Source organism: Sciurus carolinensis, chromosome 5, assembly GCF_902686445.1.
Source record: "Sciurus carolinensis chromosome 5, mSciCar1.2, whole genome shotgun sequence".
Taxonomy (NCBI): Eukaryota; Metazoa; Chordata; class Mammalia; order Rodentia; family Sciuridae; genus Sciurus; species Sciurus carolinensis.
The window spans coordinates 35,564,404-35,589,809 of NC_062217.1; the positions used below are offsets into that span (position 1 = coordinate 35,564,404).

At 34.2% G+C, this 25,406-nt stretch overlaps 1 protein-coding gene across 1 annotated transcript in view; it reads left to right on the forward strand.

Annotated features, from left to right (window-relative positions):
* Cog6 (component of oligomeric golgi complex 6) overlaps positions 1-25,406 on the forward strand; it is an 82,102-nt gene that overhangs the window by 18,609 nt on the left and 38,087 nt on the right. Inside the window, exons 5-13 of the mRNA XM_047554159.1 lie at positions 679-790; positions 4,161-4,243; positions 4,611-4,681; positions 7,153-7,246; positions 12,519-12,647; positions 12,730-12,821; positions 14,339-14,403; positions 19,108-19,199; positions 23,428-23,545. Coding sequence (XP_047410115.1) covers positions 679-790; positions 4,161-4,243; positions 4,611-4,681; positions 7,153-7,246; positions 12,519-12,647; positions 12,730-12,821; positions 14,339-14,403; positions 19,108-19,199; positions 23,428-23,545 — 856 coding nt within the window. The remainder of the gene's footprint in view (positions 1-678; positions 791-4,160; positions 4,244-4,610; positions 4,682-7,152; positions 7,247-12,518; positions 12,648-12,729; positions 12,822-14,338; positions 14,404-19,107; positions 19,200-23,427; positions 23,546-25,406) is intronic.

Sequence of the window (25,406 nt, forward strand, 5' to 3'; positions counted from 1 at the left end):
CTAATTGTCAACTAGGCTATTAGGTTGCACTTGAATAATATAATTTAAAACATTGTTTTAATTATCATGTAGAAACTATGGGGAAACCAAAATAGAAAAGTGACTTTGGAGATAAGGAAGACTTAGTAGGGTTCTTGACTTCTCTTTCTAACCTAAAATTTAAAGAACGAATGGACTTGAATTTTGGTTGTTGTTTACTTCATGTGAAAACTTCAAAGGTTAGAATATTTTAGTGACTGGGAAGAAAGTGGTTGAAAACAGGAGTATAATTTTGTCTTTCAAAATAGCCTTGTCAAATTATAAATCTAAATAATTCAAGTACTCATAAGTGACTGAAAGTTTGTAATGCAGAGACCATTTATGAACTTATTTCTTCTTTTACGTAATGATTGAGTCCTTCTGCTGTGTGCAAGTATCAGGTTGAACCATATCAGCTAATTTTATCATGTATATGCCTGATGAGCTTCCAGTTATTTTATCGCCTACATGCTTGATGCACTTCTAATAATTTGACTGATGAGTTTTTAACATTTGAGGTAGAAACAAGGTTTTAAAAGATACTTAGAATCTTTCACACCTTTGTTATACAAAATTATTATGTCAGAGGTACAATTTGTTTTACAGATATGCAAATGCATTACATTCTTGATTTTTATTCCTTTTTTTTTTCCATTGTAGTCAAAGATTAGAAATTCGAGCACAAGTTGCAGATGCCTTCTTGTCTAAGTTCCAGCTGACTTCTGATGAAATGAGTCTTCTCCGAGGTACAAGAGAAGGGCCTGTTACTGAGGTATCCTTGCTTCCTGTTAGAATAACTTAGAGTGTAGTAGTTACAGATGTTATAGAGAATCTGAAAATATTTCTTAATTGAGAAATTAAGATGCCTCACTGCCTCTCTGTTCCATTTCTCCCACCTCTTCAGTCTCATGCTTCTTAATTGCTACTTTTGCAAATTCTGTTCTAGATTTTGGGTTCAGAATATATTTTGCTTATCTGTGTTGGCTTTTTTCAGTTGATTTTCTATCATGAAATAAGATTTAGCCTCTTTCTTCCTCTTCCCTCCCCAACCAAAGCAGTGCACACCTGTGTCCCCTGTCCCCTTCACAGTGCACAGTTGTCTCATCAAGTTTTTCATTTTTGTTACAGTGAGGTCACATTGAGTAGGTGTTCCTTCTTTTATAACTCCTGTCTTTCCCGGAGTTGGAAATTGCTTATCTTTTCATGTAATTAACTTTTTAAGCTATGCCATTCTTTGCAAACTGACCAACAGAATTATAAAACCTCTCAAAATGTTAAATAAAAAAGAGAAGTTTTAGTTTTCTTTTTTTTTTTTTTCTTTTGCCTTGAAGACAGTGCAGTTTGTGTCAAAGGAATCTTTTAGTCACGTGATTGGGAGGATCTCTGTAAACTTTTTAGTCGTGGAGTTGTCTTTCTGGGATCAAAGGGCAAGAATGGTTCTCGAAGTGGTGATGGGGTCTCCCTGTGTGTCTGGAAACTAAGACTCCAATATGTTTTTCTAAAGGAAAAAAAAAAAATAAGTGATCAGTCAGCATCATTCAATTCCTGGTATGTAATGAGCATCTTTTATGTGTCGAGCTTTGCATTCTGCTCTTGGGTGAGGGGGAAGATAGAATGGCTGCATAACTGACGTACAGAACAGCATCTTCAATCCAAAAAACTCGACCAGAAAACTTCTAAGATAAATGAATTCAGCAAAGTAGCAGAATATAAAATCAATACCCATAAATCAAATGCATTTCTATACATCAGTGATAAATGCACTGCAAGAGAAATTAGGAAATCTACCCATTCACAGTAGCCTCAGGAAAAAAAAAAATTAAAATACTTGGGAATCAACCTAACAGAAGAGGTGAAAGACCTCTACAATGAAAACTACAGAACACTAAAGAAAGAAATTGAAGGGCTGGGGTTGTGGGTCAGTGGTAGAGCACTTGCCTAGCATGTGTGAAGCACCGGGTTCGAGTCTCAGCATCGCATATAAATAAATGAATAAAATGAAGGTCATCAACAACTAAAAAATATATTAAAAAAAAAAAAAAAAGAAAGATATTGAAGAAGACCTTAGAAGATAGAAAGATCTTCCATGCTCTTGGATAGGCAGGGTTAATATTGTTAAAATGGCCATACTGCCAAAACTGTTATACAGATTTAATGTAATTCCTATTAAAAACCCAATGACATTCTTCATAGAACTAGAAAAAGCAATCATAAAATTCTTTTGGAAGACAAGAGACTCAAAATAGTCAAAGCAATCCTTAGCAAGAAGAGTGAAGCTTGAAGCATCACAATACCAGATCTTACACTATACTACAGAGCAATAATAACAAAAATAGCATGGCATTAGCACCAAAATAGATATATAGAACAAATTTTATAGAGTAGAAGACCCAGAGACAAATCCCCATACTAGACAAAGGCATCAAAAACGTATATTGGAGAAAAGATAAACTCTTCAACAAATGGTGCTGGGAAAACTGGAAATCCATATGTAGCAAAATAAAAATAAACCTGTACCTCTCACCCTGCACAAAAATCACTCAAAGTAGATCAAAGACCTAGGCACTAGAACAGAGACCCTGTACCTTAATAGAAGAAAATGTAGGACCAAATTACCCCATCAGCTTAGGAACTGACTTTCTTAACCAGACTCCTAAAGCACAAGAAGTAAAATAAAAAATCAATAAACGGGATGGATGCAAACTAAAAAGCTTCTTCCCAGCAAAGGAAACAATCAGTAATATGAAGAGAGAGCCTACGGAATGGGAGAAAAAATCTGTACCACACTCACCTCAGATATAGCAATAATCTCCAGGATATATAAAGAATTCAAAAAAACTTAATACCAACAAAATAAATAACCCAGTCAGTATATGGGCTAAGGAATTGAACAGCCACTTCACAGAAGAAGAAATACAATCAATCAACAAACATGAAAAAATGTTCATCTCCTCTAATGATTAGAGAAATGCAAATTAAAACTACTCATTTCATCTCACACCAGAGTGGCAATTATCAAGAGTACAAGCAACAATAAGTGTTGGCAAGCATGTGAGGGAAGAGTTACACTCATACATTGCTGATGGGACTGTAAATTGGTGCAGCCACTATGGAAAGCAATATGGAGAGTTCTCAGAAAACTTAGAATGGAACCACCATTTGACTCAGCTATCCCATGCCTCAGTTTATAACCAAAGGACTTAAAATCAGCATACTACAGTGACACAGCCACATCAATGTTTATAGCAGCTAAATTCACAATAGCTAAGCTGTGGAACCAACCTAGGTGCCCTTCAACAGATGAATGGATAAAGAAAACATGGTACATATACACAATGGAATATTACTCAGCCTTAAAGAAGAATGAAATTATGGCATTTGCAGGTAAATGGATGGAATTGGATAATATTGTGCTAAGCAAACTAAGCCAAACCCAAAAAAACAAAGGCTGAATGTTTTCTGTGATAAGTGAATGCTAATCCTTAATGAGGGAGTGGGAGTGGTTGGGGAAGAAGGAAGGAACTTTGAATTGTATAGAGAGGACTGAGAGGGGTGGGGATTGGAAGGGTGATGGAATGAGATGGACATTATTACCCTATATACATGTAAGATTACACTGCATAACTGTACACCGTGTTCAGTCAGAGGAAGGAGAAGTTGTGCTCTGTGTACAGTGTGTCTAAATGCATTCTGTCATGTAGAACTAATTAGAACAAATAAAATAAATAAATAAATAGAGCAGCATCTTCAGCAGTAAGAGCGATGGTGACGTGCTTGAGTCATAAGATGTGTAACAGCGGGCGTGTTTTTCTTTTTGTGTTAATCTTCAGGTTTGTGTTTGTCTCTCACTAGATTGTACACCTTTTGAGGACAGGGACTTTTGTCTGTATAAATTTTATTTTCCTGGCAGTTTAGCACACTATTTGGTACATAAAAGACATCAAATTAACATGTGTCTTAAAATATGAAGTGATACCTGTTATATGTTGTATAAAAATTGGAGGAAAGTTGAGATTGGTATAGAGAGACTTGGTTAGAATATAGAAAATTTGTCTTGTCTTTGTAGTGATTTTTTTAAGTTAGAATAATGTAATTTGACTTGACAGCATGGACATTTTAAAACCATCTTCTTAATTTTAAAGGATTTTTTCAAGGTGTTGGGCCGAGTTAAACAGATTCATAATGATGTCAAAGTTCTCTTGCGGACAAACCAGCAAACGGCAGGGTGAGTAGCTGTTCCCTGTACTAGTTGTATTGCTACTTATGTTTCCAAAATCAAAGACACTTTAGATTCCATTTAAAACTGCATGATATTTTATGAAATAAGGGTTTAGTCTGTTATTATTTATCTTTGGGAAAGGGGGAAATTATACTCTAATATCAGTTATATCCTCGCAGAGTTGATAAGTAAGTGATGATATTAAAATTTGACATTTATTTAATTAGAAAAATTATTGGAAACTTGTTCTATAAAATGAAATTAATATAGTATAGCCAAATCATTATATAATTAAACAAAAAATAATTAGGAACTTAGATACAGCTTTGGACTGAAAGTTTAAATTTAATAAATCTTCAATTTTTTTTCTTAGTTTAGAAATTATGGAACAGATGGCCTTGCTTCAAGAAACGGCTTATGAAAGGCTTTACCGGTGGGCTCAAAGTGAGTGATTTCCTTCATATTGTGTAGCTTCATGAATGTCAGTATTTGATTCTTTAAATTTCACTCGGCCTTTATTTGCTATATTTAGATTTTAGTAATTAATTGAAGAGAAAAGCAGACTTTACGTTTGAACGTATCGTCTTCGTGTTTGTATCGTGAGCATCTGCTGTCAGCCAGCAGGATGCCTGCTGAAGGGTGATGATAAGGAAATGAAGGCAGTGTTTCTGCTTCGATCATCTTGAAGCTGATTGGGAATCTCCTGTTATTTACCTTAGTATAAAGTTACAAATGGTGTATTCATTTTCTCTTTCCACTGTAACAAGCTACCACAAACTTAATGGCTTAAAGCAATTCAAATTTATTATCTTGAAGTTCTGTGAGTCAGAAATCAGACATGGTTCTCACCATGTTAAAACCCAGGCATTGGCAGGGCTGCTTTAATGGACAGTCTGTTGTTTCCTTACTTGTTCAGTGTGTTGGCAGAATCCAGTTCTTGAATAGTGGGGTCGAAATCCGAGTTTCCTTGCTGGCTCTCACTGAGGGGTTTTCCCAGTTTCTGAAGCCGCCTGCATTCTTAGGCTTATGACCCCTTTCTCCATCTTCAAAGTCAGCTGTAGTGGGTCAACTCACTGTCTCACTTTGAATCTCCTCTGCCTCTTTTCCCACCTCACATCTCTGACTAACTCTTTGGCTAGCCTCTTCCATTTTAAGGCTGTGTGATAGCCTTGCACTCAGGTGGGTAATCAGAAAATAATCCTACTTTGAGGCCTATCACTTCAATTCATTTTTAAAGTCCTGTTTGCCACGTAAGGTACCATATATATTCACGGGTTCCAGGGATTTGTTTGTGGGTAACTTTGGAGGGCTATAATTTTGCTTACCACAATGTGCTATTTACCTTTGTTTTAATATGTTTCAATAAACTCTTTGCAAAATAGCCTGTTAAAATCAGAGAAGATAGTTAAAATGAGCAAGAGTGGAATAGGAACGCATGATATTTTACCGGGTGTTACCAGTAGACTGTTGGAAGAACCTGGAATTAAATCTAGTTAACCAATTACTCCTGTACTACTCTGTACTGTGAAAACCCAGTGCTCTGGTCTGGCTGATTTTATCTTTTAGTTTTCTTTTTTCCCTTTCTTCTTGTTTACTTTGTCTGCTCCCATCGGGAGTTGTCTGACTTTCTCTCTTAGTACCCAAATACTGGCTCAACCTTCAGGTCAGCGCTTGGGTTCTCTGTCTTCTAGAATTGTCCATAACTATAGTAAAGCACAGTGACTTCCCCTCTCTGAACATTAACCTCTGGAAATATTTAGTTAGCATCCAGAAGTATGCTACACTATTATGATGTCACTTTTCACACACCTTCTCTCTCTAGTTGGATTTCTATTTTCTCAACAGCAAGGGCATTGCCTCACATTTCTTTCTGTGACCTCTATAGCTGACATAGTGGTTTTCAACATTTACCATTGGACCTTGACTACTGTATTCTCTGGAGCCACATTGAGATGCTTAGGCTTTTCTCAGTCAGTGAATGCTAGGAAATAAACTGCTGGTGTGAGTTCCTCATGTACCAAATGGGAATTTCTGAACAAGCCATAAGTTCTTTGAACATAGTAGATCTTGTAAGCACTTTATGGATAAAATTGAATAGTAAAATAAGGAAAACGTTGATGTAGAGATTTTTCAGTTTAAAATACAAATTATTGGGGACTGGGGTGTAACCCAGTGGTGTGGTAGAGTTCTTGCCTCAGATGGACAAGACCCTAGGATTGATCCCCAGAATCATACATGTGTACATAAAGTTGCATAGAATCCAAACTATTTTGAAATTATAATTTATTACCATATATCAGTTATGCACATAAACATTTTTAGCACACCTTTAAAGATTGCTCCTGAGGAAATGAACTGGTAATATATTTTTAGTATTCCTTTCTCCTCCCTTATACTACCATGTATATGACAGTAATTTAGTAAATGTTTATTCATTGATTATTTTTTTTCAGAACTGTAGTTTTTCTTTAATTAAAAAATATTGATTTGGAGTATAGTTGACAGCATTTGTGATTATATAAGTTTATATAAATACTTAAGTTTAATTTTCTAGTTTGGTTGGCGGTATAAAGTAGGTTTTTTTCCCCCCTCGGGTACCAGAGATTGAACCCAGGGGCACTCAACCACTGAGCCACATCCCCAGTCCTATTTTGTATTTTATTTTAGAACAGGGTCTCACTGAGTTGCTTAGCACCTTGCTTTTGCTGTACCTGGCTTTGAACTCACAATCCTCCAGTCTTCAGCCTCCCAAGCCACTGGGATTATAGGTGTGTGCCACCGCACCTGGCTAAAGTAGGTTTTTATTGACATAGTCTCTACATTTGTTAAGCATTTTTGCTATAGAATTTAGATTCCTGGTATACATAATAAAAACCTAATTTTAATTTAACAAAGGTTATAATATTGTTTTTCAGGTGAATGCAGAACATTAACACAAGAGTCGTGTGACATATCTCCAGTATTAACTCAGGCAATGGAAGCCCTACAGGATAGACCTGTCTTATATAAGTAAGAAAGCCCACTTTGCTTTGATAATTTTTATTGATTTTTATTAATATTAGCAAATTCATTTACAATAGTTTAAGTAATTATGATTTTCAGTGATAGTTTCACCTCCATGTTTATGTATATCATTGATCCATCAGCTTATTTCCCATCCCAGTATGGATGGGAAGATCAAGGTGTCCTGTATCTAGTTGTCCTCCTGGATATGTGGAGGTCGAGTGGCTTAACTAGCCTATCCTCCCATTAACTCCCTTAGACTTGTAAGTCACTATAACTCCTGTATCAACCCTTCCTTTGAGAAGGCAGTCATATAGGTTCTGTGAGATATAATCACCTAGAGAAGAAAAAATAATATTTAAAATCCAGGTTCCATCTGTAGGATTTAAGAAAAGAGAGGGTCCTGGTCTTTGACCTTGTAAATTATACCAGTCAAGAACTCCATGCTAATGCTTTAAATGCTGTGTATTTTAACCTTTTTTTTTTTTTTTAATCATTCTGCATTTTAATTTTATTCTTTCTCATAAAATAAAAAGTAAATATTTTTTTTAAATGCCTGGAGTAGTATGAAAATAAACTTGTAGGAGCCCAATGAGTTGTTGGTAATTCAGTAAACAACCAAGGGACTCTTACAGAGCCATTGATTGGATCCTGCTCTGAATCATCTCTTTTAGAGGATATCTCTTTACTTTCTGATTGGAGCATTACTTATCATATCATAAACTTAGAGAACACAGGGCTTAAGAATAGCTCAGAGTGCTGGACCAGCATATGCAATACCCTGACTTCAGTTCCTAGTACTGGGGGGAAAAGTTACAAAACATAAAGGTTGGGACTTCTGTGTAAAATAGCAACATTTTAGTGTGTTAAGCACTGTTCTAAATGCTGGAAATACAACATCAAGAAAACACTCCCATCAAACTGCTTTATTTTATGGAAACAGACATTAGAAAATGCATTTTAACAAAATATACTATTGCTGGTTTAGAGTGAGTGTCTCAAGTGTTGGGTGGTTCAGATACTCTGGGATAGGGGAAGGAGAGGATCATCAGGGAACATTTCCTAAGGAAAAGAGGTGTAAAGTAAGTTCTGTGGTTGAATAAGCATTTTTCTTGGAAGAAGTTGTTGAATAGAACATTCCAGCTTAAGTAGCAGGTGCAAAGATGTGGACTAACAAGGAACATGCACTTTTGGGAAATTTATTGCAAAAGCTTGTCCTTGATTTAACATTGAGGGCCAGATCATAGGCACCCTGAATGTTGTGCATGGTCACTGTTGATCAGCAGCTTAGCAGTTTATTTCTACTTTGAAGTTTCTTTCCAGTATTTTCACTTTAAGATATTGGCGTTAATTATAAGTCTTTTAGAACATAAAATATTTGGTATTTAATTTTAAGCAAGTGTTACATTGTCTACAGATTAATATTTGTTCCCAAGATTTTGTTTTAAAAGATGCTTTTGTGCCTTTTTATGTTTGGACACATAAAAAGGACAACTGACTTCTGCAGTGCAGACACACCTTTACTAAATAGTAACTTCTATTTTCAACACATTCTGTACATATTAATGGGATTTTCTGTGATCTTTCCCTGCATGCATACAGCATGCATGGGTCATCCCATCCTTCCTTCCTTCCTCCAGTCTCCACCCTGCATCCCGCTTCCCAGCCTCTAGTAATCCCTGTTCTGTTTTCAGCCTGACTTCTTGTTTGTTTTCATATGTGAGAAAGAATATACAATATTTGTCTGTTGATGTCTGGCTTATCTTACTTATGATGTCCTCCAGTTTCATCCATTTTGCTGCAGATGACAGCATTTTATTCTCTGTGACTGAACAATGCTCCACATATCTATACACCTTGTTTTCTTTTTCTGTTCATCTGTTGATGGGCACCCAGCCTGAGTCCATCTATTAGCTCTTGTGAATAGTAAAGCAGTAAACATGGGCATACAGGTATCTCTTGCATTCTGACTTTATTTCTTTTGAAGATCCAGGAGTGGGATAGTTGCATCATGAGTTAGTTCTACTTTTAGTTTTTTGAGGAACCTCCCTACTGTTTTCCATAATGGCTGTTATAATTTACATATTCCCACCAACAGTGTGTAGGAGTTCCTTTGTCCACACATTCTCACAAGGACTTGTTACTTTTTTTCTTTGACCAATAGCTATTCTAATGGGTGAGATGATACTCGTAAATTTTCATTCTTGATCAACACTTGAAGAAAAGCAAATTTTGAATTTATAAGGTGAATTTTTGAGTCAGATTTCTTTTGGAGGGACGTACTAGAGATTGAACCCAAGGACACTTCACACTGAGCCACATCCCCAGCCCTTTTTATATTTCATTTTAAGACAGGATCTCACTGAGTGGCTTAGGGCCTCGCTAAGTTCCTGAGGCTGGCCTCCAACTGTGATTCTCCTGCCACAGCCTCCTGTGCCAGATTTCTTAAACAAGTGCTTGAAAGCTTCATTTTCCTTAGCTGTAAAATGAAGATACCAATAATGCATAACTTGCAGGGCTGTTGTGAAGATTAAATTAGTTTATTCACATGAGGTCCTCTAGAATATTGCTTGGTATATCATTAAGTTTTAGAAATTATTTTTATTTGGAGAGGAGATGACTAGGAATCTGTCAGTTAAGTAGGAATGTATTTAAGACCTCCATGACAAGCAGGGGAAAAACTTGAAAGATGGAATGGAGAGGCAAATAGAGCAATAAAGGTTTATTTCTGAAAGACATATGCCAGGAAATGGGCAATGATGGCAAATTTAAAAGACTTTAAAAGACATTAGGGAGTGGAGTGAGAAAGTAGGTTTTTCAAGAACATTGGAATATGATGAATGCTTAAAAACAGAAAATTTGCCTTTTCTTAAGTACTCATCTGTCTTCCAAGGGGTAGTTTCATTAAATTTAGGAAAAACTTCAAATGTTTCATGTTAACCACCAGATGGCAGTATTTGAACTTCATTTAAGTAACGTGTAAAAGTTTTTTTGTACATTGTCTCAAACGTGTTGTTATCATGTATAAGAAAAATGTAAATTATTGAAGTCCTTGGGGAAAGTAGCCTAACTCAGTGTTTCTTAGGTAATATATAACTGTAATGCTAATGTATTATTTTAATAAATCAGGTACAGAAATTCCTTTAAAAAGAAATTTATTATAAACGGAAATGAAAAATTAGATATCTTTTCTTTCTAAACCCTCAGAACATAAGTTACTCGAGAATGTAGTTTTTACAAAGCATATTTTTCTTCATTTTTATGTATTTTTGTTGTATTCCAAAGAAAAGCATCTATACTATTCTTTCATCATTTGATTTTTGATCAAAATTTTTCTTTTAATTTGCCTTTTTACCAGAATTTTTTATTTAATGTAGATGAACATAATTTTTAAAAATTTAAATTAGAGGAAATTTAGAATGTTTAGGCAATTTGAATGTTTATAACCTTTATAAAGTGATATTTTGAAATTTTGACCTTTGTTGAGAGAGTGTCTGATTTTTGTCAGTTTTTCTCTGTCTTTTGAGAAAGATGTTTCATGACCACAGATATTGTTGCAGACTCTTCATGGTTCAGGCTGTTTTGCTTAAATCATATTTGTTCTGCAGGAGGATTACAATGTTTATTAATATCTCACATTGTATCTATTAAATTGCAGTGTTTACCTGGCTTGTTAATCCTTACCCATTTAAAACAACCAGTGAATTTGCGCTTCTGGTATAACTACCCCCCGCCCCCGAATAATCTTAGAACAGAAATGATGTTGTTTTTCTTTACTATGGTAGCATCCTGGGAACGAAGATTAGTTTTATGTATTTAAAAAGCTAAAAATGTATGAATTTTTTGCTGTGGTGAGTTGTTATCTGATAAGTTCATTATTTCATGGGTTCAGATACCTTATGTGCATAGATCAAATGTTTAACCTGCAGAGCATGAGATAAAAATAGAAGTGTGCATTTTGGTTCTCATATGTTTAAAAAAATGCAAGGTGAATGCAAGGCGGTCATGCAGTGTAGCAGGCCTTGCTTGCAGGGCACTCTCCCTTTTGCATGCTGGCATTTCGCTGCAGAGAATTTTCAAAACTATTTCCTTTTAATTGAAAGCAAAACACACACAAAGAACCACAGGCTAGTTAATAGTGAACAGTCCTCAAAAAGGTTTGGATTCCTAAAAATTCTAGTTATTTGCCACTTCACTACACTTTTCCTTTTAGTTGGAAATAATACATCTCGCAGCTTTCTCATATGAACAAAATGCAGCGTTTTCATTAAGTTAGCAACATACCAAAGACAGCAGAGTGACCTAAGAAATGAATTCTACTGGAAATCTTTCGGAAATGTTAGTGACTTTTGTTTAGGTATTATTGGTTAATAAAATAATTCTTAATATTTAATCTGGGAGAAAATCATTTAAGGATTTAAAAGTTAGTACGTGTGAAATTTGCCAACTTTAGATTGATAAAAAATATTTTTCTTGTGTACTTTAAAATAAAACTTTTAACTGGGGAATGAGTGTTAGGAATGGCAATGATAATGAGTAATAGAGCAGAGTCCAGTCAGTGAAATGGGTGCTCCTAGCAACTCCAGGCCATCCTCATAAATTGCTCCCCAAATTGTCCTGTCTCCCTTCCATCCCCATAGGAAACTTTTTCCCCCTTTTCAATTATAATAGGTAACTTCTAAATGTCTGTTAAAAGAAGAGGTATTTGTCATGTTTGCATAGTTGGTTAATAAACTGAAGGAACATCTAATCTCTATTATTGGAGTTAAAATAAGCTTTGAAAAATGGACAGTAATTTTGGAGGCCAATTTTGGTGGTAAGTTTTAATAGTACAAGGAGAATTTTTTTAATGTAGAAGAAGTCTTAATTTTTGGATTACACAGTTCTAATTATAACAGCTTCTGAGGACTAAGTTTATGATTTCACATAAATTGTAGAGCATCATATTTTCACATAAATGGCAGAGAAACTGAAACCTGAAGAATTCAGGATTCCACGTTGGCTGGATTTTCTTACTTTTGCTAGTCCAGGGCTCTATTCCTTGTTCTGTTGAGACTGTTTTAATCCCAGTCCCAGCATTGTTTCTTAGGAGAAGCAAGTTTGTACCTTTAGACTGAATTTTCAACATGCTAAACATTTATTTTTTAACTTAAAATCAGTAGCTTGAGAGAATACCCAAAGATGCTTTAGCTGTCTTGCTTATCTTAGAAATTACACGAATAGCTTGATATAACCATTAGGAAAAAACCCACCTGTCTCATTTAACCTTTTCTTCTAGGTATACCTTAGATGAATTTGGAACAGCCAGACGAAGTACAGTTGTTCGTGGGTTTATTGATGCTCTTACAAGAGGAGGCCCAGGAGGTACCCCCAGGCCCATTGAAATGCACTCCCACGACCCTTTAAGGTACAGTAACCAGACATCAGTAGAGATATCAGTTGATATTTTTATTCCTGGGACATTTTTACTAACATGTAGTTGCCTTTAGGTATGTGGGAGATATGTTGGCGTGGCTTCATCAAGCTACTGCTTCTGAGAAGGAACACCTGGAAGCCCTCCTAAAGCATGTGACAGCACAAGGTGGGTGTAGGATTGAACCATACTGGTAACTCCAGACAGAAAATGGCACAAGGCTCTCTGTTTCTGTTCTTGCTGCTGTCTTCCTCACCAAGACAAACACTTCACACCTAGATGGTCTGGTAAACATCCTAATTCATCGTCTTTTCGAGACCACCCCCGCACCCATGCTACTAATAGACCTCCCCTCCTTGCTGTCGTCCTGTGGTACACAGTTCAGTTTTGTAGCAGACCCTCTTACCTTCTGCATCAAGCCTATGCTCCTCTCTTTTGCTTGTAATACATTTCTGGAGTGTCTGGTGTATTATTTCAGATCCTCACCCTGACACTTTAAAAGGTAAAAATTGGTACTGATTTCTTTGTACCTGTGAGTAAACAGACTGTGACTTGCTTACTGTCATTAAGTTGCTAATTCTTTTATTTTGATTACCAAGCATCTTTTTTCATTCTCATGAAACTGTTGTAAAGAAGTTTTGTTACTTACCATGTGTACTAAATGTACTTAAAATTTTTGTCTTGGTTTTAAGGGAGAACAATGACTACATTTAAGAGCTGCTGATGTCTATAGAATTTCAGATCTTCTTCGTTGTGACTGCTTTAGGAGGCCTGTTTTAGAGTCTGAGGGTTTGGTGTATAATTAAGAGATGCTGTCTTTGATAGAAAGTGAAGGAAATATTTTATCTGGTATCACTTGACTCTTCTGTGTGGCTCAGCCATACACCTCTGTAGTTTATCATATGATCTATAAGAGATCATGTACAAATTGGTGATAATACTTCATAAATTTCAGCTCTGCAATATTGAGATTAGACTCTACATATATCTTAGATTGGCATATTCTTCATTTTTAAGTTTTTTTTTAAAAATTTGTTGTTGTCCTTATTATCCAGTTTAAAACAATGTATTACTTTAAAAAGAAAAGTATATGTAAGGGGCAATATTAAGAGGCAGGAGAAAATATATAATATAATAGTATATATAAATTAGATGAAATAGGTTATTCTACAGCAATGACTTAAGTCTTCTGAGCCTGTTTCTCTGTATGTAAAGATGAAGGTAGTTACAAGCAGTAAATGTCAGTAATTGGTATTTTTAAAATGTCCGTGTTTTCTGTTAGATAGCTGTGTGTGTGTTTCATCTTAAAACTTTTCAGTTTTTGTGCTCTGTACTGCACCTTGAGTAAGGTTTTTATAGAACAAGTACTAGTACATCTTCACATAGCTTCCTTCAGTTGACATATTTCATGGTCTTTTTTTCCCTGTCTCATACATTTACTCTTTTTTGTGATGAATGTTCATTTTATTTATTCGACAGTCAAAGGAATTAAGAAGGCTTTTGTGGACACACATTAGTCATCCACACAACTAGTAATGTCCCAGAGGATATCAAACTTAATACAACATTGTTATGGTTATTTTAAATGTTACTAATGCCATTAATCTTGGTATTATTGTTAATTTTTGGAATAATGTAAAAAAGTTATGTGGTAAAAATTTTAATTTTGTAGTACTTAATTTTAGGTGTTGAAGAAAATATTCAAGAAGTTGTTGGACATATCACTGAGGGTGTGTGCAGACCTCTAAAGGTAAAATATTTTGTTTTTATATGTTACAAAGTATTTGGTTGTACAACATGCTTTATTCTTATGCATATGAGTTTAAAGAAACTGATAATAGCTTGAGCTAAAGCTGTTATTTTGTTAACACTTTTATCAAGCTAAAATAAAGTACATTTAAAAATAATCATTGCCAGTTTTTGCTCTAAGAAAGAAAATTAGAAATATCTTAGTTTGCATATATTGACTTATTTTTTACAGATTATTTCCTACAGTAATTTATATTAATCAGTTGAGCAAAGTATATTAAATTAAAATTAAACTTATGTTTTAATTAACAAAGATTTCCTATAAAAATATTACTTTGCTTTATTGCTTCACACACAGTAATTTTTTTATTATAGCAATAAATAGTTATTAATCCAAGGTTAAAATGATTTTGTGTATTATTGTTATCATCAATATTATTTACATTAGAGGAACCAAATTTGGAATCAAATTTGGCCAAATTTTTCCATTTTACCACTTAATCATATGTTGCTTAACTCTTCTGCACCGTTATTTTCTCACTCTGAACCTGTATGTGAAAATATCTGCTGTCAGGGATTGCTGTGAGGATTAAATAACTGCAGATGAAGTGTATACTTCTTAGTGCTAAAGTCTGTAGCAGATTTTCTTTTCCTTTATTAGTATTTATGGAATACTTGGTAATTATTGTGTTTTCCTTGTTGACTGACTTCAATTTAGCATATAGAAATTGAAATTCGTAAGTTTTATGGCTTATTTGCAGCAAGAATTAAAGTTTAAACTAATTTTCTTTTATTTCTGAGATTTTTATTTATATTTTATCTCAGACAAGAAAATCTCAGATGACACACCCAAATTTAATTATTACTATAATTTTATCATTTTTGGGTCCAGTTGTGTAAAAAGAACTATAAAAAAATACCAAAGTATTTTATATACCTTCCCAAATGAACTATTATTTACCATAGTTTGAGTTTCGGACATATATAGCTTATATAAATGTTACTGATTTTGTATACTAGCAGTTATTGAAAAAAAAAAAAAAAAGGAAAAAATAGGATTTTTTTCTATACTTTTCATATCTTTTTATAGTCACATATGGTTAAATGAAACTCCAAGTCACTTTGATAGGTAAATTGTACTTTATCTGCCTTGCCTGTTTCCCCGGCTCCTAACTTCAATATTATTTCTTATTACAACTTTTCTTTTTTAAAAAATAATTACATAAAAGATGTAATTCTTTGAGGTTTGAATGGACCTTATACTTTCCTGTCTTGGTCTGAATAAGAGATGTTCTATGTTAAAAGTGTTTAACACTCATTACCTACATAAAAAAAAAAAAAAATTATACCCAAATCTGCCTTTGTTTTAAAATGTACTTAGAAATTCTTATTTCGTTTTCCTTAAATGTATATATAAACAGAATGGCATTAACAATTATAGGACATTGTTGTGACTTCTGGCATTTTGTGATGTAAGATAACAGAGGTAAAGAAGAAATCCAGTTAACATATCTTTTTATTGTAAAGTGTAGAAAGAATCCCTTCAGTTTCTGAAGTGACAGAAATCTTAAATCTTTCCACATGATAGTAATGTTTACTGCATACTGCAGAGAATGCTTTAGAGGTCTTCCCAGTTGTTACAGTCAAATGAGCTTGGTAATGATGTATTATATGATCCAACAACTCTTGTATCTTTCCTTACTTTATGCAATCACAAAAAATGTTACACTGTTTAAGAATTTTCCTCCTATGTGACTTCATTTGAGTATCTGATATTTTCAATGATGTAGTTGTTAACTAAGGAAAAAAATCTTACTTTAATATTTTCTTTTGCAAGTATAATTCTGACTTTTTTCTTTTTTACATTTCATTAATACAAAATTTCTTCCTCCTAGATAAGCAACTAAACTTTTCACAATGGCATATGATATAAGATGTTTTGACTGCATTTCTGTCAGCTAAGTCTTTTTTCTTTGTAGGAATGAATTCTTTTTTAGGGCAGGGGACATTTTGAGTTTTTCGACATTGTTTTACTTTGTTTTCTTTTGTTGGTTCTGAGACCAATAGGACCTCATGTCTGCTAGGCAAGCACTTTACCACTGAGCTATACCCGCAGCCCATGGAATTTTGATTTTTTGAAGCATAAAGAAATGGTCTCAGTGGTCATTTGAGAATCTGCATTTTTTATTTGCTCATCCTGTTTAGCCTTTTCTTTGTCCTAATAAAGTAAAACTTCATAGGTAGTAAACTAAATATTTGCAAGTGTATACATTAAGACATGATCTTTATACTTATTTCCAGTTTTAAAAAATCTGTGCCCTAAACTTAAAATTAAATGTATTGTGGTAGGATTATGTGGTTCATCAACATCAAACCTATTACTTTTGAACGTATATTCACTCTGAACTTATAGCAAGATTCATCAGAGTCAATACATACAACCTTTGTTCTTCAAGCCCATGGGTAAAATAGTCCTTTAAAGTAAATGTTCTAGATTACTGAGAGATGCAGCATTATTTGGATTCTCTCTTTCAATAAAAATTTAACGTATTGTATGCTTATGATTTCCATAAATTACATTGAATTCTATGAAAACAGGTGTGTTTATAAAGGTAAATGGTATGGGAAATAGAGCTGAATACTGTATTGCATGATATGCTCATGGTGCCCTCAGGGACTGCTGGGGACCTGGGGACACATTCCTACATTCCTACCGTGTGCCTTACCTTTGAGACTGAGGCGAGGGAGGCCTGTTGGTATCCCTTTCCAGCTCCCTTCTCCCCTCTTCCCCTGAACCACCTCTTTCTCATGCCTCCTCACTCCTGCTGGCCTTGGAGAGGAGAACCACCATACATATCTCTTTCCTAGCTTTTCTGCTGTTGGACTGCCCATTTTGCTATTTAAAAACCCTCCTGTCTCATCCCTGTCCTTCTAATTGTACAATTATAGTTTACTGAGTGGTTATTATGTGCCAGAACTGTTACACAAACTTTATATCTACTTTAAAGTTCTGTTAATGACTTTGATCCTTCACTGTTGTTGCTATTTTAATTTCCTATCAGTCCCTGCTGCCACCACTTCTTCAGTCTCTTTTTATGTTTCTTATTTTGCTTCTCTTATTTTGTCTTCCTTGATGCTGTTGGCTTCTGCTTAATGGTCAGTCTCTTATATAGCTCTCATAAGACAGGTTGCTCCTTTCTGTGTGGCACACAAATCAGTCTTGGTGTGTCATTTGTGAATCTCCTGATGTTGCAGCCCATCTCTTACAGCGTCTGCCTTCCCTGACAGCCTGCTTTCCCTCTAGACCTTTGCCACATGACACTTCAGGTGGGCATTGTTTTGCTTTTCTTTTCTCTTCTTCCTTTCTCCCTTTATTCCTGCTGCATTTTCTTTCCTCCTTTCCTGCCCATCACTCCTTTCTCTGTTTCTTAAGAGAATTAGAATGAATGATGCCTCTAAATTCTAGAAGGCAGGTTGCCAGATAATCTGAGATGGTATTATAAATCTGCTAGGGAAAAACCCAGTCTGTTGTTAACAACCTTTATATTCTGCTCTCATAATTATATTTAAGATTTAGAAAATATCATTTTTATTGATGTAGATATAATTTAAGTTTCTGTGAGGCCTGGATCTAAAAAAAAATTACCAAGTAGAAATTATGATTTTTAAATTCAAATGCCATTCATGATTTGCAGTATAGTGTAGTTTGCTTGTCTATTACCTTATTCCAAAAGGTGAATCAGTTTCATAAACACATCAGTGTAAAGATAAATTAATTTCTGTAATTCGAGAGGTTTTTGTATGCTGTTACACCTACATTTATAAATCTCATTTTATCAAGTTCCATTTGTTGGCATTGTGACATATGCTGAAATCCAATTACAGAGAAACTTCAAATTTCAAAAGGATTTATTAAACATCTGTTGTGTATGTACTGTTCCACCAGATGCTGCAAAGATGTAAAGGAAGTAGAAAACACAGTGTCTGTGTTCATGTTTAGAATTAGGAAAGCAAGAAGCTACAATATAAGTAGTAGCTTAAGGGCAGATGCAACATGTAAGTAGGCACTTATCAGTGTGGTTGAGAGTTTGTTCATTAGTGATGGAATGCAAAGAAAGAGAGAAATCACTGAGAGGCAGAATTTTAATTGGAGGAGAGTCCTAGTAACTAAACTTGAGCCAGATCTAATTATTGCCCCGGTAGTTTTATAGTTAGGCAAATATGCTGATACTAATTTATAGTTTATCTCCTTTCCTGTACTCTGATTAATAGGAACAAACTTTGTATAATAGTTTAAAGAATTATTTGATTTTGGAAGGAATATTTTGTGACAGCATTTATTTCCACTGATGATGTGTGTTTTAAATATTTAGCAACTGCTTCTGTGATTTAGCATTGAACTAAATTCATTTTTATACTGGTGATAAACCTTAGAATGACCCCATTTTATGTGATATTTCTGATGATAATTGCTGTAAACCAAATTCTGCAGATAATAGACCAGTTTTGTACAGTATATCTGTGTTTAAGGTGTGTTTTTTTATCCCTATGACTTACCTCTAAGAAATTCATTATTTAGAAGGTATTTTGTGATCTCTACATTACTGAAATTGTAATTTTAATTTTGATGCTATTCATACCACATCATTAATGAAGAAAAGGCTTTTTTTAAAAATGTTTTATTTTTTGTTACATATTATAATAGGTTCGAATTGAACAAGTGATACTTGCTGAACCTGGGGCAGTTTTATTATATAAAATTTCTAATCTCCTCAAATTCTACCATCACACAATCAGGTAAGTGGAATAATGAAATATGCTTGTTAAATCCCTTGGGACATTTCTTTCAGTTAAAGGACAGTATAAGATTTTTGTTTTCATTGTGTGTATCACTAAGTATAACTGATAGAACCTCCACATAGTCTGAATCCTTATGTCATGCTATACCTGCTGTATTTACCTTGAGGTCATTTCCCTTTCCCTTCTTTAAGCATAACCACACACACAAACAAACACAACCTGTACGACAATATAGATCTACAAAGTATTTATTGAGCCTTCCTACATTAGTAAATAAGGCCCATGACAACTGAAGCAGCTTTATAGGACATAATGAGTGAAATATCCTATTCTGGATGTCAGTAACCTACATTGTTCTTTAGCATTTAGTTCTCTGTCAGTGATAAAATAGAATTATATTTTTATCTTCTCTACAGAAAGGTAACTTTGTCTGATTCTAAAATTTTCACTCTTTTTTGCTTTGCATGTGTCTGTTGATAGTACACACTTGAACATTATTATAAATGTCACTGGAAACCAGTAATAGATGTGGAATTATGTTAAAACTTTGTCCTTCTAAGCTATATTTTTGATAGTCTCCATATATTTTCATTAAAAATTATTTAAAATCCAGTATGCTAGTATCAAGCCCAGAATTCTAACTGGTAAAAACCAAGAGGGTTGTAACTGACTGATCCAGGAGAGGTTCAGGAATCACTAGTTCACAGAGGACCAAAAAGACTACAGTGATAATGCTATCTAACTCTGAGGGACTTGAGAATAGCCACCCAAATGTCAATCTAAGAAATAGACTTCACATTCCATTGTAGATTTTCAAACAAAACTATACCATAGGCTACAATACTGATCAGAGAGAGGATTTGGGTTAATATAACATTTTAGCTACAAACTAATTATCATCATTCCACATACTTTAGCAATAAATTAGCTCCAATTATAATGAGTTAGAGTTCTTAAGAGTATGATAAATACATAGAAAACATAGAGCAACTAAAAGCAACTAGACATAGCAAATGCTATGTAATAAAAAAGTTATAAAATAATTTTAAAAAATGGTTTAGTAATACCCATGATGGTGCTGTATAAAACTTATTTGAAGGTATTGACAACTCATTTTCTAATATAGAAAATGCTATAAATAAAATCAGTTGGATTCTAAAGATGATAATAGGTTTTTTGGGGGCTTGAGAATTATAATTGTTCTATATTTGAACATGGTTTTGAGGATGACAGTCAAAATCTTTTGATACAGTTTTTTTTTTTATGTTCCTTTTCCACTGGGTCACACATTCCCTCATTTAGTCATTTAAAAAGTTAACTGTAAACTTGTCGCTCTTCTGGTTGCTAAGAAATAGCAATGAACAAAGCAATTCTTACACTTGTATTTTAACAAGGGAAACAAGTATGAGTGTGATAAGAGCCTGAAGAAAAATAAAGCAGAAGAAAGGAAATAGAAAGTATAAGAAGTGACCATGTATGAGTAGGTCACAATATCATACACATGTATGTGTGTGACAATATCTGAAGCTCTTTCAGTAGATGTGATAGTTGAGAGACCTGAATAACAAGGAGAAGTTGAGCATGGAAAGAGGGATCTCCTAGGCAGAGAAAAGGTTGCACTTTGAAGAATCAGAAGGGAGACCAGTGGTGGGACTGTAATGAATTGGAAGGAGTAGGGGAATCAGAAAGGTAGAGAGGTCATATAGGACTTGTAGACCAGGCTGAAGATTTAGATTTGACATTGAGTAGTTAAGGAAGATTTGAGAGGGTTTTATCTGGCCAGAACTGATTAATGATTAGAGTTACTCTGGAAACTTTGTGGATAATGTAATGTAGTGACGTTAAGGGGAAGCAAAGGAGGTATTTAGGAAGCAGTTTGTGGTTCTTAGCACAGACAATGTATTAGATGAGAGTGATAGTCTTAGAGATGGTGAAAGTAGTTGATTCTGGAGTCATTTTATGTTATAGCCAGTAGGATATAAATTGACCAGTTATAAAGTGAGATGGGAGGAGTCAAGGATGAGTTCTTGGCATTTGGTTTGAATAACTAGGTAGATGATATTGTTGCTTGTTGTGATGGGAACTGCTGAAGAGGAACAGGTTGATGGGGAAGGAGGTGGTGGTAAAGAGTCCAGTTTACTCTGGGCCAAATCAGATATGATATACCTGTAAACAGATCATAGTAGGAGATTTGAGTGAGTAACATACCAGAAATCAGGGCTCAAACTACAAATTTGTTAGTCTTTAGCATATAGGTAATGTCTGAAACAGTAGGCTTAGGTAAGATTACTTAAGGAGTGAAAGAGTAAGTTTTCATAAAGAGGAATAAGGCCTGCAGTGAATCCTCAGGTTTACCAAAGTGTAGAGGTCAAGAAGAAGAGAAACTCATAAAGAAAACTGGAGAGGGATAGCTAGTGAAGTTAGGGGAAAAACAGGAAACATGGATGATCTAACAAATGTACCTCCTGGATGTGGAATCCAGGAAACAAGGAATCCAGCACACTTAGATTCCGTATCCCTTCTTAGAACTTTCCTCCCTCAAGTCTGTAAGTGCTCTGTTTTTGTACTTGTTTACTTTGCCTTGCCCTTATCACTATTTTAGCTACAACCTATTAAGTGGGCTGTACGCTTCCTAACGCATCAAGCAGTCCCCTTCCCTTTGTCCTCATCTCCCTCTTGGAGCACTCTTCTCCAGTCTAGGTGGTTGCTCTCCAAGCCTACTTTATGCCTGTCAGATGGAATTTGTCTTCTTCACCAATCTGCACCTTCCCTGTTGACTGGCCCCGATTGAATAGTATTAATGTGCTTATATGTATACATTTATTCAGAGGAATAATTGTTTTTATTGCATGCATAGGCCAATGTGGGAATTCTTTATCATCTATTTTAGTGTTTGATTTAAAATAATTTTAACTGAAATATTTATTTCTTTTAAAACTGCAGGTATTATGACAGATATCTGTTTAGTAATTAATTGACTTGTATTTTACTTTTTGCTTTATACATTTTGCTTTCTTTGAATGAACTGTGTAAGAATCTATTCAATTTAGGTCAGTTGCAGAATGTATTGAAATATATAGTATAAATATTTGCTTTTATAGTAAGTCACATGTAATGTGTAATTTATCAGTAAATTTGCTGTGTTTTTAGCTTACTGTTTATCATTATTTATAGATGTCATCATATTTATCTTGAGCAATCTAGTTTAGGCATTATATGATTTTATTGTGCCTTTATGAATTATAACTTGCTACCAGATTATAGTATATTTTCTCATCAACAAAAATTATCCCTAAAAACATTTTAAAATTGCTTTTAGTATATGAATTAAGAAAATAAAATTAGGTTTTGTTTTATATACATATTTATCTTAGATTCTGGCAAAAATGGAAAACCTTTTGGATGGATGGAAGAAATATTTTATAGTAGTAAATTGAGGATTATGGAATGTACTAATGTAATTGATTATTACAAAATATCAGATTTTTCATAATTATTCCAAGTGTCCTGTTGTTTAAGCAATAATACTAAAATTGAGAAGCTATAATTTTAGGTGTTACTAATGTAGCAGTTTTAATTAAAAGAACTCAGTATTTATACAATTTAATTGTTTTATTGGTAGAGCTATTGATGGAATGCCTTTCTTAAAATTTAGAATAGGCCTTGAATTATCAAGACTCATTTACTGTAATAGAGGAAAAATAGAGGTACAGTTTTACACATTGCAGAGGTAGGTTCTAACCCACAGTTGTGCTAAAAGAGATTGTAAAATACTAAAAATAGCATAGGTTGAGTATCCTGTATCCAAAATACTTAAGGCCAGAGGAATTTTAGACTTAAGTTTTTCAGATTTTGAATTATTTACATAGACTTTACCAGTTGAGCATCACTAATCTGAATATCCTAAATCCAGAGTGTTCTAAATCAAACTTTGAACATGACATGACACTCAAAAAGTTTCAGGTTTTGGAGCATTTTGGATTTTGGATTTTCAAAATAATTATGCTCAATATATGATTTGTTTTCAGTTTTCCTTTTTTATCATTAACTCAAAAAAAAAAAACTGGTAATTTTATATGAAGCTGGAGTAATTTTTTTTTTGATTCATAGATTGTATTCTAAATAAAAACTTTCATTTTAATATAGGTCTTTTTAAAGTGCTATACTAAAAAACCTGAATTGTTTTAGCTTCTATTTTTCAACCTGAAATATTGTTTGCTTTTAGTGGCATTGTTGGAAATAGTGCAACTACTTTATTGACTACCATTGAAGAAATGCATTTGCTAAGCAAAAAAATATTCTTCAATAGTTTGAGTCTTCATGCAAGTAAATTAATGGACAAGGTATGTTTGAAAAATGCAGTTCTTAAACTATGTGACTGTGAATCTTTCACAGAGATGTTTTAATGTCTTTACATTGGTTAATGATTTTTTTCCCCCATCTTATACAATGTTCTTTTGAGTTCTTACTTTGAACAACAAACTTCATGTTGAGTGGCTTACCAGTTCCAAGTTTATAATCTGTCTTCCTGGAACAGCATAACATTGAGTCATAAGTGGAGATAGAATGTCAATTCCTAGTTTCACTACCATTTTTCTATAACCAAAAATGTGTACCTAAAGCAAACTTACTATATTTTGGTGGGAGCTAACATGCCACACAGATTAAAAAACTGGAACTCTTAAGAAACTTTTTTTCAAACAGCTCTCATTTTTACCCTCTAATGTTACAATATTGTTCTTATGAAATTTATGTTCCTCTGGTTTTTAAAACTGTAATTATTTATAAAAACATATATTAGAAAAATACCCCACAAAGGATAAATATTGACAAAAACCTGGAAGAGTCCTATAAGATCTAATATTTTAATTTGAGCAGGGTATTGTGGCAGGGCCTGTGGAATGGGTTTATAATGGTCAAATTCTTCTTTTTTTGTTATTAAGTACTCCGTTTTTTTCAGAGGTGTGTCCCAATCACCATGCTGGCTTTTTGATTGTACAACTTTCTCTAGTCATGTTAGGCACAGGTTTTATCCTGAAGAATAGTATTATATAGTATCAAATAGTTAGTAGCAATTTGGTCCAGAGAACTTGGTCAATCTTTTGTTTTCTTAAGCTCAGGGTCCCCTGCGCATGACACAAGTTCTTTTGGAAAGCAACAATAGTATATGAAACAAAGTATCTTATATTTTTTTGCTCTGCATACATGTTTGCACCAGAAACTTATTAATAGTCAATTCTGGTTATGTTTGTTTATATGTGTTCTTATGTAAACAAAATTCTTCTACAATCATTCGTGCATGATACAGACATTGAACATGAAGAGACAAGCACTAGCTGATGAGAGTGCAGCCACCTCTGTTGGCCTCAGGTTGCATCTCCTTCATGGGAGAATGATCAGTGGAATCAGTGATTGCTGTACTCATCTTCAGTGCTGTGTTAGCACAGAAGAAAGAGTGTGTGGCAATCTGCACATGTGCCTTTACAGGGAGGGAGGTGCTACTGGGGAGCTTTGAATGATTCCGATGTCAAAGAAGGAGGTAAACAGGTTTTTCTAAGTAGAAGAAATTAATAGTATATGCCAGAACACAAGCTACGAGTCACCAATAAACACGTTTTTGGTTTATTAAGAAAATCACTTGGAAATTGGTTTGTCTTATGGGTAGGAGGGAAGCCAGATTGGAGACAGGGAATCAGAAGGAGTACTGAAGTCATTTTTGTGGAAATACAGGACCTAAGAGAGATTTGAGAACACCTACGATGTACAGATACTTGAGGGGTAGAGGTAAAATCTTCAAATTGGTGACTGATTGACTATGGACAGGAGAGAGGAATGGGTCTGGAATAATTTCTCTTTGGATCACAAGTCTCTGGAACACACAAAGGGGGTAAAATTTGGGAGATAAAGAGGATGATACCGTCTAAGTAGGAAAGTTGAGTTTGAGGTCCTACCTATAGAATATTTCTCTGGAATTGGAACTGTTCATTTGGATTTAGAGTTTTTCATGAAAGGTATATTTGAACCCACATATTTAGATGAGGTTACTAGGAATCTTTTATCTTTATTTTTTTAGTTTTTGGTGGAACTAGGGATTGAATCCAGGGCCTTGTGCATGCGAGGCAAGCACTCTACCAACTGAGCTATATCCCCAGCCCTCCAAAACATTTTAAAAAGTGTATTACTTACTTGTTTGGTATAGGGACG